Source organism: Protopterus annectens, chromosome 5.part0 (assembly GCF_019279795.1).
Source record: "Protopterus annectens isolate FY-2018-M chromosome 5.part0, PAN1.0, whole genome shotgun sequence".
NCBI classification, from domain to species: Eukaryota; Metazoa; Chordata; order Ceratodontiformes; family Protopteridae; genus Protopterus; species Protopterus annectens.
Genome location: NC_056735.1, coordinates 1352774465 through 1352789765, shown reverse-complemented (window position 1 = coordinate 1352789765; position 15301 = coordinate 1352774465). Strand labels below are relative to the sequence as shown.

The 15301-nt window shown below is 43.9% G+C and overlaps 1 protein-coding gene across 1 annotated transcript in view; it reads right to left on the bottom strand.

Annotated features, from left to right (window-relative positions):
* The window catches only part of PCF11 (PCF11 cleavage and polyadenylation factor subunit), a 587359-nt gene that overhangs the window by 468401 nt on the left and 103657 nt on the right, over window positions 1–15301 (bottom strand). Inside the window, exon 7 of the mRNA XM_044072002.1 lies at window positions 9814–10453. Coding sequence (XP_043927937.1) covers window positions 9814–10453 — 640 coding nt within the window. The remainder of the gene's footprint in view (window positions 1–9813; window positions 10454–15301) is intronic.

The window sequence follows — 15301 nt, the reverse complement described above, 5'->3', positions numbered from 1 at the left end:
AGATTATAATGCTTGGCAAATGTATGCACGGAGCTCCAAGTAGCAGCTTCTAAAATGTCTTTGGTAGCCACTCCTCGTAGGAAAGCTGTATTGGTGGCTGTAGCTCTTGTGGAGTGAGGCCTGATATTTTCAGGAGTTGTCTTTCCATGAAATGAGTAGCAGAATCAAATGCAATTTCCTATCCATTTTGAGATTGTCTGTTTTGAAATTGCTTTTCCTTGCACTCCTGTTGCATATGCCACCAAAAGCTGGTCAGTTTTTCTGCTGGCCTTAGTTCTGTCCAGATAGTAGCGCAGTTGTCTGTGTACATCCAAGGTGTGTAGTAGTTTTTCCCCCCTGTTCTGTGGGTTGGGGAAGAAAGTAGGTAAATGAATAGCTTGGTTCAAGGATACCCTGGATACCACCTTAGGCATAAAAGTAGGATTGGTTCTCAGAGACACTCTATCCTGGTGGAAGATAAGGAAAGGCTGCACTGCCATTAATGCCTGTAACTCCGAGACCCTTCTTGCTGAAGTGATTGCTAGCAGGAAGGCAGTTTTCCAAGATAAGAACTAAGTCTGCTGTTGCTGCTGGTTCAAAAGGTGGGAGTGTTAATTTTTCTAGCACAAAATTGAGATCCCATGCAGGCAGAGGTGGTTTTCTTGGAGGCTTTACATTTTTGATCCCTCTCAAAAATTGTCTGAGAAGAGGATGAGTTTTGAAGATATCTGGATGCAGGATCCATGTTGTACTCTGCTGAAATTGCTGATGCATGAATCTTAATGGAAGAATAGGACAGGCCATTGTGGAACAGTTCTGCTAAGTATTCCAGGATGTGTGCTAGGTTTGCCAGTGTGACATTTTCTCCCTTTTCTGCACTCCAAATGAGGAATCTTTTCCATTTGGCTGAATATGTTTTTCTTGTGGAGGGTCTGCGAGCCTCCAGGATAATGTCCTTAACCCTCTGAGATAAATCAGGTTGGTTTTGTTTTATGCAATTTTCCAAGCAGTTAGCTGCAGCATTTTTAAGTTTGGATGCAGGGTCTTGTAGTTGTTCTGTGTTAGCAGTAAAGGACAGAGGTAGAGGCCATGAGTGCGTCCGAGACATGCTTCTCAGTAGCGGGTACCAATGTTGCCTTGGCCAGTCTGGAGCTATCAGAATTACCTTTGGCTGTTCCTCTCTGATCTTCAGTAGAACTTTGTACATCAAAGGGAGAGGTGGGAAGGCATATACTGTCAGGGCCTTCCAGCTGAAAGAAAGGGAGTCCACCCTCCAGGCAAGTGGGTGGTATACTCTTGAGCAGAATTTCTTCAGTTGGTGGTTGAGTGGGGAGGCGAACAGGTCTATCTCTGGCATTCCCCATTTCTGTGTTATGGTTTTGAAGATATCTGGATGCAGCATCCATTCGTGAGCATCCGCGGTAGTTCTGCTTAAACTGTCTGCTAGTGAATTCTCTTTCCCTGGTACAAATCTGGCCTGCAGTTGGATGTTGAGATTCAGGCCCAAGTTCCACAGGTCCATTGCCATCCGGCATAGAAGGTATGAATGTGTGCCTCCCTGTTTGTTGATGTACCACATGACTGTGGTATTGTCCGTCCTTATCAGCAGGTGTCCTTGCTGGAGGAATGGTCTGAATGCCTCGATGGCATGCCTCACTGCCAGCATCTCCTTTAGATTTATGTGTAGATTCAGCTGGTCTTGGGACCATAGGCCTTGGATGCACTTGTCTTCCATGTGTGCCCCCCAGCCTAGGTCTGAGGCGTCCGTGGTGATGGTCTGCCTTGGATGTGGTTGGTGGAAAGGCAATCCTCTGTTTATCTGACAGGCCTGAGCCCACCACAGGAATTCTTTTTTCAGGCATGGAATGATTGGTATCAGGGCTTCTAGACTGTGTTAGTGTTGAGACCATACATTCCTTAGGTACCATTGTAACTTTCTCATATGCAGCCTGGCATGAAGAATCAAGATTATGCAGGATGCCATGTAACCCAGGGCCTGCAGGACTTTCCTTGCAGTAAGCTGAGTTTGTCTTGTTAATGCCATGAAATAGACTGGTAGTTGCTTTTGTTTTTCCTCTGTGAGAAAAGCCATCTGAGTTAGTGTCCAGTTGTGCACCCAAAAATGTTATCCTTTGGGATGGCACTAGTCTTGACTTTTGTATGTTGACTGTGTATCCCAAGGCTTGCAGCAGTTGCATGACATAGGCCAAATCCTTTATTAATTTTGTCTTGTTGTCCGCTTGTAATAGGCAGTCGTCCAGGTATGGGTAGATTTGAATTCCCTGAAGTCTGCAATGAGCAATTACTGATGCCAGGCATTTCGTGAATACTCTGGGCGCAGTAGATAAGCCAAAGGGCAATGCTGAGAATTGATAATGCTCTGATCCTGCAAGAAATCTGAGGTGTCTTCTGCAATCTGGTCGTATAGGGACATGCAGGTATGCCTCCTTGAGATCTAGAGTCACCAGCCAAGACTCCTTGCCCAACATGGGAAGAAGTTGCTGTAGGGTCAGCATTTTGAATTTTGGAACAATGAGATATGTGTTTAGTGCGGACAAGTCGAGAATAGGCCTCCATTGATTTTCTTTTCTTGGTACAAGAAATAGTCTGGAGTAAAATCCTTGGCCTTGTTCCATATATGGTACCTTTTCTATTGCTCTCATCCTTAGTAAGCTGATGATTTGTTTTAGAGCCTCTGATTTCTGGCTTGGTGGAAGGTTTGGCATTCCTCTCTTTTTTTGGTAGTGTGTGGAAGTTAAACCTGTAGCCCTTGTCTATTGTTTGTAAAGTCCATTTGTCTCCTGTAATGCAATGCCAGTTTTTTGAAAATAAAGCTAGCTTTCCGCCCAAGGGTGCTTTCAGTTGTTCCCTGGTAGGCGGAATCAGAGCCAAGTCATTGTGTTTGTCCTGTGGAAGTGGTTGCAATCGCAGCTGTGGCGGCACTTCTCTGGTTGGCAGGTTGCCACTGACGACCCCTGTAGGCACCCCTTGGTTGACTTCTGCCTCTTGGGCGTCTATTTCTGCCTCTCTGTGCTCTGGAGGTGTCTGGAAAGGACCAATTCTTTGAAGGCCAATTTCTGCTAAACCTCGGAGGTTGGATCTGCAAAAAATCCTTGACTGTTTGGACAGATTTTGCTTTTTCTTCCACTTTCTTAAGAACCTCCTGTGCAGGGGAGCCAAATAAACTTTGTTTCTCCATAGGGGCATCTAGGAGTTTAGACTTAACATGGTCTGGTAAGGATTGTTCTTTTAACCAAGCATGCCTTCGAATAACTGCTCCAGTCATAGCTGATCTAAATGAAGCCTCCAGTGCATCATAGCCACATTTTAAGAAATGATTACTGACCTGCTGAGAGTTGTGTACCAAATCCTGAAGGGACTTACGGTCTAAAGGTTCAGGAGAGGCCAGCTTTTTATTCAGCTGATCTAACAAAAATTCCTGGTACTGTATCATGTGAAATTGACAGTTTAAAGCCCTGGCAGAGAGTAGCAGATGTATAAACCTTTTTACCCAATCTCTCTAATGCTCTAGATTCTCTTTCAGAGGGTAGTGGGTTTTTGGCAGAGGCAGCTGCAACACCTTTAGGGCCCTGAGAAATGGTTTCTGGGTCTGCAGCATGGGCCTTATACAAGTGGAAGTGAGAATCCGGGACCCTGTAGTATCTGTCAGGTTTGGCAGGGGCTGGGGGAAGAGAATCAGGGGCAGTACTGGCATCATTGTATACATCATCAACCACTGAAAGTACAGGTGGCATGGCTAAAGGCCTATGCTGTGGTAAGTGTAAAAAAGTCCTTAGCCTTTTCCTAGAATCAGAAAAATCCTGACCCTGCCATTGGAAGTGTTCCCTCAGAGTGTAGGGTTTCCCCAAATGAAAATTCTTCAGGAGGAGAGGCGGAAGGAATTGAGTCTTCTGCATCAGAATCCTCATAAGGTGAGTATGGGCCTTCCTGATGGTCAGATAAATCTGAATCATCCGAGGAATGGTCCGAGGAGAGAAGTTCAGGGGGTTCAGTCCTAGGCCTCTTTTCAGGAGGGAGTTGTGAGGCCCTGTCTGGGTGAGGTTGGGATCCCCTGATCAGAGAAATAAGGACCTCAGCAAGGCTGAGAATCTGAGAACTTGAGGTAGGCCTGTGAGAGGGAGCTTTTGTAGGTAAGGCCTTGGAAAGTTTGGCTGCTTTAGCCCTGGAAAAGGCCTTGACAGACATAGAAGCAGGGGGTCTAGCTGCCCCACGTGCAGGAGTAGAGATGTCCAACGGAATAGTGTCAGACAAATCTTGTGCGCCTGCTTCTACAGTAGGAATTTCTGTAGCTGACTCAGTCATGGCCTGTGTGGCCTCGGTTAACGGAGGCATGCTGTCGGCCGAAGGGAGAACCGAGGTCTCGGTTTCAGCCGAAACCAAGACACTCGCGGTCGGCCTAACCGTGGTTTCAGCCGAAACCGCGGGCCGTGAGTGTCGGTCCTTTTCCTTGCGTTTTTTAGCTAAATGAGTAGTCCGAGTCTCCGACGGCATTTTATATGCAAAAGTGGAGCCAAAAAACTCTTCTGCAAACTCCGACCGACGTCTAAGTGTCAGTCGGTTGAAGGAAGCACAGGCTAAACAAGCTGATACGTCGTGGTCTGGGCCTAAGCAAGGAAGGCAGTAAGAGTGGAAATCCTTATGAGGTATTTGTTTCCCACAAGTTAAACAATTATTTACTTTGTCTGACATCGGCTGAGGCAAGAAAGAGTCCCCAACGGGGTACTTAGCTTTTTTAGAAGTCGTCATGAAATCTCTGGATCTGACCGACCGGCACTTGCGAACAGCTTCTGATTCGGGCACCGCGCGGCAAGAAAGACTGAGGAAAATGGCGTCGGCTGATGCCTTTATACCCCAGGAGCTATGACGTCGGGTGAAGTGCGACATCAGCCAAGGCCAGACCCAGACTTTGGAATCCAGCCGACCGAAGGGCTGCCTGAGGCAGGACAACCCATATGTTATGACTGCAGATGCATCCTTGAAGGACATCTAAGGAAGATGCCATGGAGGCAGTGGGGATAGGCTGCACAGCAAGGGGTACAAGTGCTGTCGGGGCCAGTCTGGAGCTATAAGAATGGTCCTTGGTTTTTCCTCCCTTACTTTGAGCAGTACCGGGAAAAAGCCGAAAGACACAACCACCACCCTGGGGATGAGAGGTATGGGAGGAAAGGCACAGAGCGACAGATTGACCTAGGGGAAGTTCAGGGCATCCACTTTCCAAGCCATGCAATGATGCTCCCTGGTGCAGAATCTGCTGAGCTGATGGTTGGTGTGGGAGGCAAAGAGGTCGACATTTGGAGTTCCCCATTTCTGCGTTATTAGGGTGAAGGTACTTCTGTTGAGCTGCCACTTGTGTGGGTCCAGAAGACTTCTTCTTAATTGGTCTGCCAGAGAGTTGAGAGAGCCTGGTAGGAACTGTGCTAACAGGTGTAGATGCATGGAAGAGGCTGTGTGCCAAAGGGTCATGGCCAGCCTGCATAGAGGGTAGGAGTGTGTCCTTCCCTTCTTGTTGATGTACCACATCACAGTGGTGTCTGTTTTCATCAAGAGGACCCCTTGGAGAGAGAAGGGGCTTGAAAGCTATCAAGGTATGCAGCACAGCCATCATCTCTTTTTGATTAATGTGCAGAGGGATTTGCTGTGGACTCCATTGGCCCTGTATGCATTTGCTGTCCAGGTGTGCACACCAAGCGTAGTCTGATGCGTCTGTGGCGAGGGTCTGGGTGGCGGGGAGAGGGGGCATGAGAAAGGCAACCCCTTGTTGTGGAAGCATGCCGGGGCTAGGAATTATAGGTAGGATAGTTTCCAGGTCTTGAAAGTATTGACACCAAAGGCTCTCTAGGTACCATTTAAGTTTCCTCATATGCAGTCTGGCATATGGAATGAGTAGTATGCAAAATGCCATGAACCCCAGAGCTTGCAGGATTTTCCTTGCAGATAACAGAGGTCTGGTGGCTAGTTGAGAGAAGTAAACTGTCAGGAAAGTTTGCTTTTCTGGTGTAAGGAATGCCACCTGGGATGCTGTGTCCATGCTTGCGCCCAGGAATATAATCCTTTGGATGGGTACTAGTTTGGATTTATTTTCGTTGATTTGGTACCCCAGGGAGGTTAGTAGGGTCTTTACAAAGTCCAGGTGCTTGAGCAGCTTTTCCTGGCCGTCTGCCTGATTAAGGCAGTCGTCTAAGTATGGGTAAATTTGAATATTTGTCCGCAAAAGGCAATGGCCGGAGCCAGACATTTTGTGAAAACTCTGGGAGCAGTAGATAAGCAAAAGGGAAGCGCAGAGAACTGAAAGTGCTGAGATCCTGCCCTTAAGAGGACATTTCCGGCATGATTCCCTGATAGGAAGGTGGAGGTAGGCTTCTTAAATCTAGGGTGGCTAGCCAAGAGTCCTTGGAGAGCATGTGTAGCAGCTGCTGGAGGGTGAGCATTTTGAATTTTGGGATCACCAGGAAGGTGTTTAGAATGGATAAAGAGGATGGGGTGCCAGGTGCCCTCTTTTCTGCCATGAAGATAACAATTGATCTTTAGGACATCACCCACCAACTGCTGTAAAATGTGGCGATAGAGAGGCTCCACAGCCCTTAGCAAAAGGCACTACCTAAACTCTTCCTAAAGGGAGGGCAACCTGAGTTATGGCATCCTATACAGGCACAATCTGAGCCTGCCAGTGTCAGTGAAATAAATTACAGAAATTCATATGGCCGCCAATCTTGGAAGCCCTAGACAAATCCTAGTGAGGTCCAAGGGTCAAAACTTATTTCCTAAGAAAAACAGCCTTCCTGCAGAGATGGTAAAAGCTCAAACTTCCATTTACAGTGACATATCAACCTAAAACCAGTCTGTCTTGACTATGTTAGCAAGCAGCCCATACAGCAGAAGCAACTGCTAAAGGTTTAATTGGACTCTTTCTCTTCATGAGAGAAATTATGGGGCAGAAGGAATTCTACACACTGCTCCCCACTCTAAAATGGGAATACGAGGTGGAAGTCACAAAAAGACTAGCTGGAAAAAGGCATCACCACAAGTAGCCTGGAGGGTTAAACCACCAAACAACTTCACTGCATGACTGTGGAGACAGTTTGCAGTCATCTGGGGAGATCACCACTTCTGTGTACTTTAACTTCAAAGGCAACTATAAAATACAGAATATCAAAAGACTAAGGGCACAAAAACAAGGTACCCACTTGATACTGATGAAAAAAATGGATACTGTAGAAAAAGAAAAAAATATTAAAAGCAAAAACTGATCACTTTTCTGGCAAGGGGACAAACCAGTACAGTCACCTTTCTTAAATATAACTCCTGGCACTATAACCATAGAAAAATGGCCAAGTGCAAAGATTGAAATGTTTTCCTGCACCCGATCAACAGCATTCTGCTACATATGTATACTGGCAAAATGCAGCAACCACAAAAATAAAACGGAGCAGGCTAAAATTTTCCACCATATAAGACCCCATGCTGCCACAGCAGCATGCAATCTCTCCACTTAAAAAAAACAAACAAATACAAGTAAAACAACGAATACAAACGCATATTCAGTACACATGCCATGCAACAATCCATTTTCACTAGTAATGTCTCAGGTTAATGGATATGAATTTTGAGAAGTTCCTAGCGAAGATGCATGTACAGGCATGCAAAGGGTATATAGGAATGCAGACTATCAGAACAGAAACTACAACTAGTACACACTATATTAGCAATCTAAACTGGATGAAGGTGATGGTGTATATACACAGCAATCTAGAAAGTTCAGAAACTACACTGAAACAAGGTTTAATTTTTCAAAAATAACCTCTGTTTCTCCGAACCTGCAAGCCTGTCAGCTTCTGGAATGGAAAGGGCGCTGTCTGGAACTTACGACAAAGTCAGTTGCTGCATACAAAAAGACCAGAACCAGATGACTATGCAGGCTTCAAGTACGAGATGAAGCATGACCACAATAAGTTGCATCAGGAACTGGAAATAAAGAAACTGGTTTGCTTTTCTCACTGTGATGAGTACACAAGTATTCTAAAAGGTACACAATGCAGTGTTGATGCTGGAGAAAGGACTACTTGGTCAGTGCCCAGGTGAAATGAAGTGTTGATCAGTTCTGCTTCTAGTTTAATTTCTCCAAGTTTTTTGTGTTTCTAATACCATGATGGGAATGGACACCATTCCCAAGTCAAAGTACGATTCAAGTTCATGAAATCAGTATTGTTTCAATCTTTGATGTCAGCCTAAAGTGCTCTTCGCAGCACCCGCAATGTGCCCAGTAATGACTCCTGCAATTCGTACACGGTTACATGTATTGGTAACATATCTAAGTATGACTGTAGATTCTTCCTTATAAGAGACTCACTGCTCCTACTACTGGAGCTGTCTGGGTATCTTTCTTCCACATTGCTCTCAATTCTGCCTGCAAATCCTGATACTTTATGACTTTGTCTCTCCCTGTACACAAGACACTGTAGTCACTGGGTGTGGCCATTTCAATGAACAATGCTACTTTTGTCTTCTTTTCATGGACCACTATATATCCAGTTTTCTAGCATCTACCTTTTGATTTGCTGGTAATGGGTGATCCTATGTAATGTAAACCATTTCCTATAATCCTTTGCAGGTCATTTTCCAGTGTTTTCCAGCCACTTCAATCACAATGTTTGCATAATCCCCAGTGCAACAGCCTTGCCACATGATTATGTACAGTCCTTCTGTAACAAGTATGTCACAACCAGCAATGAGGCGTGCAACTGTTAGAGAGCAGTTACTTAGAGAATATAATGGATAAGTAGACACTAATACTATCCCTTGGAAGGACAAATGGCAAAACGGACGACAGCTTCATGCTAACAGGGCCTACATGAGCATTACGGAAAGTGAAAAGGCATGTGAGGAACAGAAAATAAGATGGGTCAATATCAAACCATAAGCCTGACAGACTGCAATCAAGCTGACTGAAAGGAGCCCAGAGGCCCAAGGGACAGAGCTTTTAGGTGGCATAAACACCACCTGATGAAGGCTGAAGAGGTGCTTAAAAAGCAGCTGCTAAAAGGTTACAGACTATAGCACATCCTCAAATCAACCAAAATCCACCAAGATAACCGTAAGCTAAACAGGACAAAAATAAAAGACAAGCAAAATCATTGTGAGGCATTCAATGAAATGCAGGGGCACACCACACTGGACTATCATTCTAGGCATCTGCAGTCTCAGGAAGCCAAATCTCATGGGCTCAAGAAAACAGGACTAGGAATCCATCCACAAGTTTTGCCGTCGGCACTTAAGTCTAACAGAGGACCAAAAAAAAAACACCCTTGGAGGGTAATGAAGAGGAACAGCTTAATAGGGTACCTCACATCATGGCTTTCTTTATGTTCCTTCTTAAGCCTCTGCTCTTTGATGCTTCCATCTTACAAAATGCTCTAAGAATGTCATTTTGGAACACCTTATGGCAAAGCATACACTCAATGTCATGTCCCAAACACACAAAAAAATGTGCAAGTTTTGGTGAGCAAGGGGAAATTTACTTCACACAACTGTATTTGTTAGGCTAATACAGTGAGCCTACTCAACTGCCACCAAGTTGTGTGTGAGTGAATGACAAGAAATGCTGAAAACTGGTGCAAGTTTTGTATAGGTGAAGACTGTACAAATTAAAATGGATGTGCTCTATGCCGAGGGGTGGAGTATGTTGGGGAAAGATTGCAATATGCCATAAGATAACTAAAACAAGTGCGATCTTGCAGCCAGTAGAAGTCAACGGCAATCGGTTAATCTCACAAAGAAAAGGCAACACAGGATAAAGACCGAACACACTATACATACCAGCTTGAGCATACTTCTGCATGCTCTTTTCAAGACTTTCATACATGTGAAATCCATCCTCATTTCGGTTGCTTTTATGATATTCTGGTGCTGTCGTCCTGTCTTGCCTACAAAGATCTCTATTTTCACCCTTTATATTATCCCAGTTATCGGGGTCTTCATCATAAACTGAAGAAGCCATTACAGTCCTGGACAAGTCATCTTGCTTTTGCTCATCAACAGCAACACTATCTCCAAATGAACTGCTACTTAATACAGGAGAATGTGTTCTTGCTCCTTCACTGCACTGTTCAAAACTTTCAAATGCAGGTCCTTCTATCACACTCTGGCTACCTGGGTTCTGATCAATTTCTTGTATTCGATGTAGTGCTTCAGTATTACGGCAATCATCTAATCCACCCACAAGGTCCAATTTTGGAGGTGGGTGCTGAACCTGGGTTCTTCTTAGTTTAGCCTTATGTTCATAATATGTAAGTTCAGCATCAGACAGCAGTGGTTCTTTTCTTTTTGGCTTACTTGCATCGTCATCTTCTTCGCACTCAGACCTCTGTCTCTCATATAGAGAAAGTTGACGGAGTTGATGAGCCACAACAAAAAATTCTTCTGGAGTTATTTCTCCAGAATTTAACTGTTCATTTGCCTATTAAAAACAAACAAAAAAAGATGAAAAAATTGATCTACTACTAAAAGATGAAAGCTGCTTACTTTGCTAATATTAACCCATCTAAATGAGTGCCACCACTAATTTCCACTTAAATCAACTACTGTTCATTTGATTCCAAAATTCCCTTCTTCACATCTACAAGTTGCAACTTTTGACATATTTAAATGCATAAAACATTTAATGTTTTTCACAAATGATGCCTCATTTTAAATACAGACAAAAAACGATTTGATTAAGTCCACAAATATTTAATCTGATGTACAGCATTAAAACCACTAACAAATCACAACACATTTGATTTATCCATTTCATGTACCGCCTTTTCTTGGTTACAATTTATTTTAAAATAAGCAACATCTTCCTTGCAAAGAATAAATTAAGGTTTCTCACCCACAAGACTCACATTTTAACAATACTCCATTTTGCTTCTACAAGTCACAGTTCACTGCAGGGAATATCAATTAAGGCAAGCAAACGGGTGTTAAAACTGCTACATATGTAGTCAACAAGCAGCAGGACCAAGTCCAAAATGTGAAAATCCTTTAAGTTTATTCAAATATCCTTCTCTAAAAACTAGTACATTTTAGAAATTTTAATGTAAAAATTCAATAAACAAAACATACTCACTCATGCAATTCTGTAACCAATTTTAATAAAAGGAATCTATTATATTACATACAAAAAATAGGGAAGAAAAACAGCAGGAACAGATCTGAAAGAAATAAATCAAATCCCATAATAAATATATACTAGATGTAAAATCTACACCTTTGATAATCAAGCAGTGAAGAATTCTTTAATTAAAAAACCTAAAATCGATACTTTACAATACAAAAACATTTTTCACACGTCCAACGGGTGAAACTAAACATAAAAACAAAAAAAAAAAAATGGTGCCTTGGAATAAGCCAATCCAGGACACCCAAGACAAGGAGCACATCTGATCAGAGCTAAAATGTTCTCATACTAAGAACAACAATTCGGAAACAAGATCCTCAGTTATCAGATTCTGAAGCCTCTCTTTTTCCTTAAGCAACCTGGGAGTCTCTTTCATCGTTTTTAACAGCTACACCTACAAATTCCAGTCCTGCAAAGTCAAAAACCTCCAATAAATCATGATACAGTAAGAGCCACCAGTCATCCCACTTGGGTACATCTGGAGCCTTAGCCCCTTTGGCACACTCCACTCAGACATACTAATCATGAAGAAATACACTGCGCAAGCTTCTAACATTTTAAACATCTCAAGTTTTGTACATAGGTTTCATCTGTACAGTCAGGCTAATTTGCCTTTTCAATAAGTGGTTGTTTATTTAACCAATCATGCAAAAGTGCTTCAGAATTACCACTACTGATTCCCTGTTCTTAACTAGCTACATTTTTGCCAATTTTATGTCAGGCTCAGGGATCTTTACCTGATGAGTATGAAAAGTGTGTGTTGACAGGTAACTCAAGGGCCATGGATCTGCTTTTACCGCAAGGAAAGAAAAGTTAAAAATAAGAGAGAAAAATGGTCTGCTATTTTCAAACCATTGGGTTCAATTGACAAACAGGGGCCCAAACCCACCACTGTGCACAGAAAGAATTGTAATCTAAAGGCCATACTGGAGAAAATACAGTCGTGGAAGAATTTTCCATAACAGTAGATGGCCTACAAACCACTGCTGCAGTATTCCAATACTGACGGGTTATCTTGCTAAGGAAACCCAATGTCTGGCCTGAGAAACAAAGCCAAAACCTTGCACACAGTAAAATCTGACTATGACCTAAGCCCATGGGTGCAAGAGTACATAAGAGAACATACAAGCATAACCATCCTCAAGACAATCTGAGCCTGTAGACTTGGACATCTGAGGGAAAAGTGTAACGTCAAAATCAGGTCAGCTAAGACAAGTGGAACAAGGAAAAAATGGTCCCCCTTGGTCTACAGAAAACAAAACAAACTAAGTAGGGGAAGAGCGATAAGTAGGACATCTACTGTTACATGAAGTTCTTACACAACTGTGCTGTTTTTTTCCTTAGTTCAGTGTTGCAGTATTCCAGTACTGATGGGCGAAGAGATTAGGTCTATTTATAGGTTGGTACTAGGCTATCGGCCCTAGGGCCTATACAAGCCTAGCCATAACAATTCCGTGGATATTTCTTCCCACAATATTTACTTCTCTGGACCCCTGTCTAGCAGGGCGACTGACATGATCCCCAGGGTGAATTTCCCATCTCCCATCCAATCAAGGTTCCTTTTGAAGAGGGCCAAAGAGGCACTCTGCTTGACATGTAAGGGCAGTCTATTCCAGAGTATGGGGAGTCTCTGGGTCAGGAACCTATTTCGGCAATGAGGGGAACCATCCAAAAAGTAGAAAAAGTACAGTTGTGTAAACTTACCATAAATGTAGATGTTAGAGAGTGTATTCGCTGTTGCAGTCATTACATTTGGGTTATCTGCCTGCAGGTAGCCCTCAGCCGGCCTGAATATCAAAGTCTTGGGATTTCTGTGTCGGATGCTGTCTTCTTCCATGACATCAGGTCATCAGGGGTATAAAACATGTAGCAGACGCCATTACATCAGTTTTTCCTTTCCCCAGATCTCAGGTGCCCCATTAATGGGGAGCAATTGTATGTTAGGTTACACCTCCAACAAAAAGCAAATGCACCAGAAAGCTGAAACACACTAAAGAAAAGTATAGCCAAGAGAAGTCAGGGAGCTGGAGGGAGTGTAACCAGAACTGCAACAGTGAATACACTCACATCTACATTTATGGTAAGTGTACACAACTGCACTATGTTCTTAGTGTTTCACTGTTGCAGTCATTACATTTAGGTTGATTCCCAAAGCTAAGGAAGGGAGGAGGAAGTTATAGAGCATTAGTACCAGCTATTAAGCCCTGCAAGACTGCAGTGGCAAAACCAGCTCTGGATTTAGAAAAAATAGGCATGTGGTAATGCTTGGTGAAGATATGTACAGAACTCCAGGTAGCAGCTTCAAGGATGTCCATGGTAGGGGCATCCCTGAGAAAGGCTGCAGAGGTAGATGCAGCCCTGGTGGAATGTGATCTTATCCACTGTGGGGTAGACTGCCCAAGGTGCTTATAGCAGAAATTAATGTAATAAGCTATCCATTTAGAAATGGTTTTCTTTGAAATGGCCTTCCCCTCTGTCCCTGCAGCAAAGCCAACTAGCAGTTTTCTGAGGGGCTTAGTCCTGTCCAAGTAAAATCTAACTGGTCTGTGCACGTCCAAAGAGTGCAGCACTCATTCTCCTTTGTTTTGTGGATTCTGGAAAAAAGTAGGCAAATGAATGGACTGATTAAGGGCCACACTAGACACCAACTTGGGCATACAGGAAGGATTGGTCCAGAGGGACACCCTGTCTGCATAGAAGATAAAGGGCTCCACTACCATGAGGGCCTGTAATTCGGACACTCATCTTGCTGAAGTGATGGCTAAAAGAAAGGCCGTTTTCCAAGCAAGGAATTTCAACTCTGCAGTTGCAGCGTGTTCAAAAGGAGGTAGAGTGAGCTTTTCCAATACAAAGTTAAGGTCCCAGGCTGGAGTACGGGCTCTCCTGGGTGGTCTTAAATTTTTGGTCCCTCTGAGGAATTGCTTCAGCAGGAGGTGATAAGAGGGGTGGTTCAGTATTATAATGTGCTGAAATGGCAGAGGCATGAATTTTAATTGACAAAAAGGAAAGGCCCTTGTGGAGCATCTCTGTTAAATACTGAAGAATATGCGGTAAGCTGGGCACTGTGGTGCCCATCCCTTGAGTGTGGCTCCAAGAACTGTATCTTTTCCACTTTTCAGCATAAGAATTTTTATTACTAGGCCTCCTTGCCTCCAGAATGACATCTAGCACCTGCTTACTGAGGGACGCTATTGGAGAGCTGAAGGAATTAGCCAGGCTGCAAGGTTCAGGGTTTGAAGTGGAGGGTGCAGAATCTGGCCCTCCTGCTGGGACAGCAGGGAAGGGGGTCGGAGGCAGGTGCCATGGTTCCAGCAGTGACATACTGCACAAAAGGGGGTTACCAGTGCTGGCGTGGCCAGTCTGGTGCAATCAATATTGTCCTTGGTTTGTCCCGTTTGATCTTTAGCAGAACCTTCGAGAGGAGAGGCAGAGGGGGAAAGGCATAAACTGAGAGGCTTTCCCAGGTAAAAGGACAGGGCAACCACTTTCCAAGCTTGACTGTGGAAGTCCATGTGCAGAATTTGTCCAATTGGGAGTTCTGAGGGGAGGCAATCAGGTCTATCTCTGGATTCCCCCATTTGTTTCTCAAGAGGTTGAATATCTTTGGTTCCAGATTCCACTCGTGTGGGTCCATAAGATTTCTGCTTAGGTCATCTGACAGTGAATTTAGCTTGCCTGGCAGGAAATGAGCTTGTAGGTGCACATGGTAGCTATGGCTAGTTTGCAGAGAGGGTACGAGTGGGTTCCTCCCTGCCTATGTACCACATAACTGTGGTGTTCTGTCTTTACCAATAATTGTCCTGGAAGAATGTGGTCCTTGAAAGCTGTCAGGGAATTCTTTACAGTTAACATTTCTTTTTGGTTGATATGCAGGTGCATCTGTCTCTGGTTCCATTTGCCCTGAATGCACTGCCCTGCCAAGTGAGCCCCCCCATGCATAGTCCGATGCGTCTGTTAGGGTTTGGGCAGCAGGGGGCAGAGCGAATGGGAGCCCCTTGTTGTGGTGGCAGGCCTCTGCCCACCAAAGTAACAATGTCTTTATACAAGGAATGATAGGAATCATGATTCCAGGTCCTGAGAAGGTTGACACCATAGGCTTTTTAGATACCAGTGTAGTTTCCACATATGCAGTCTCGCATATGGAAT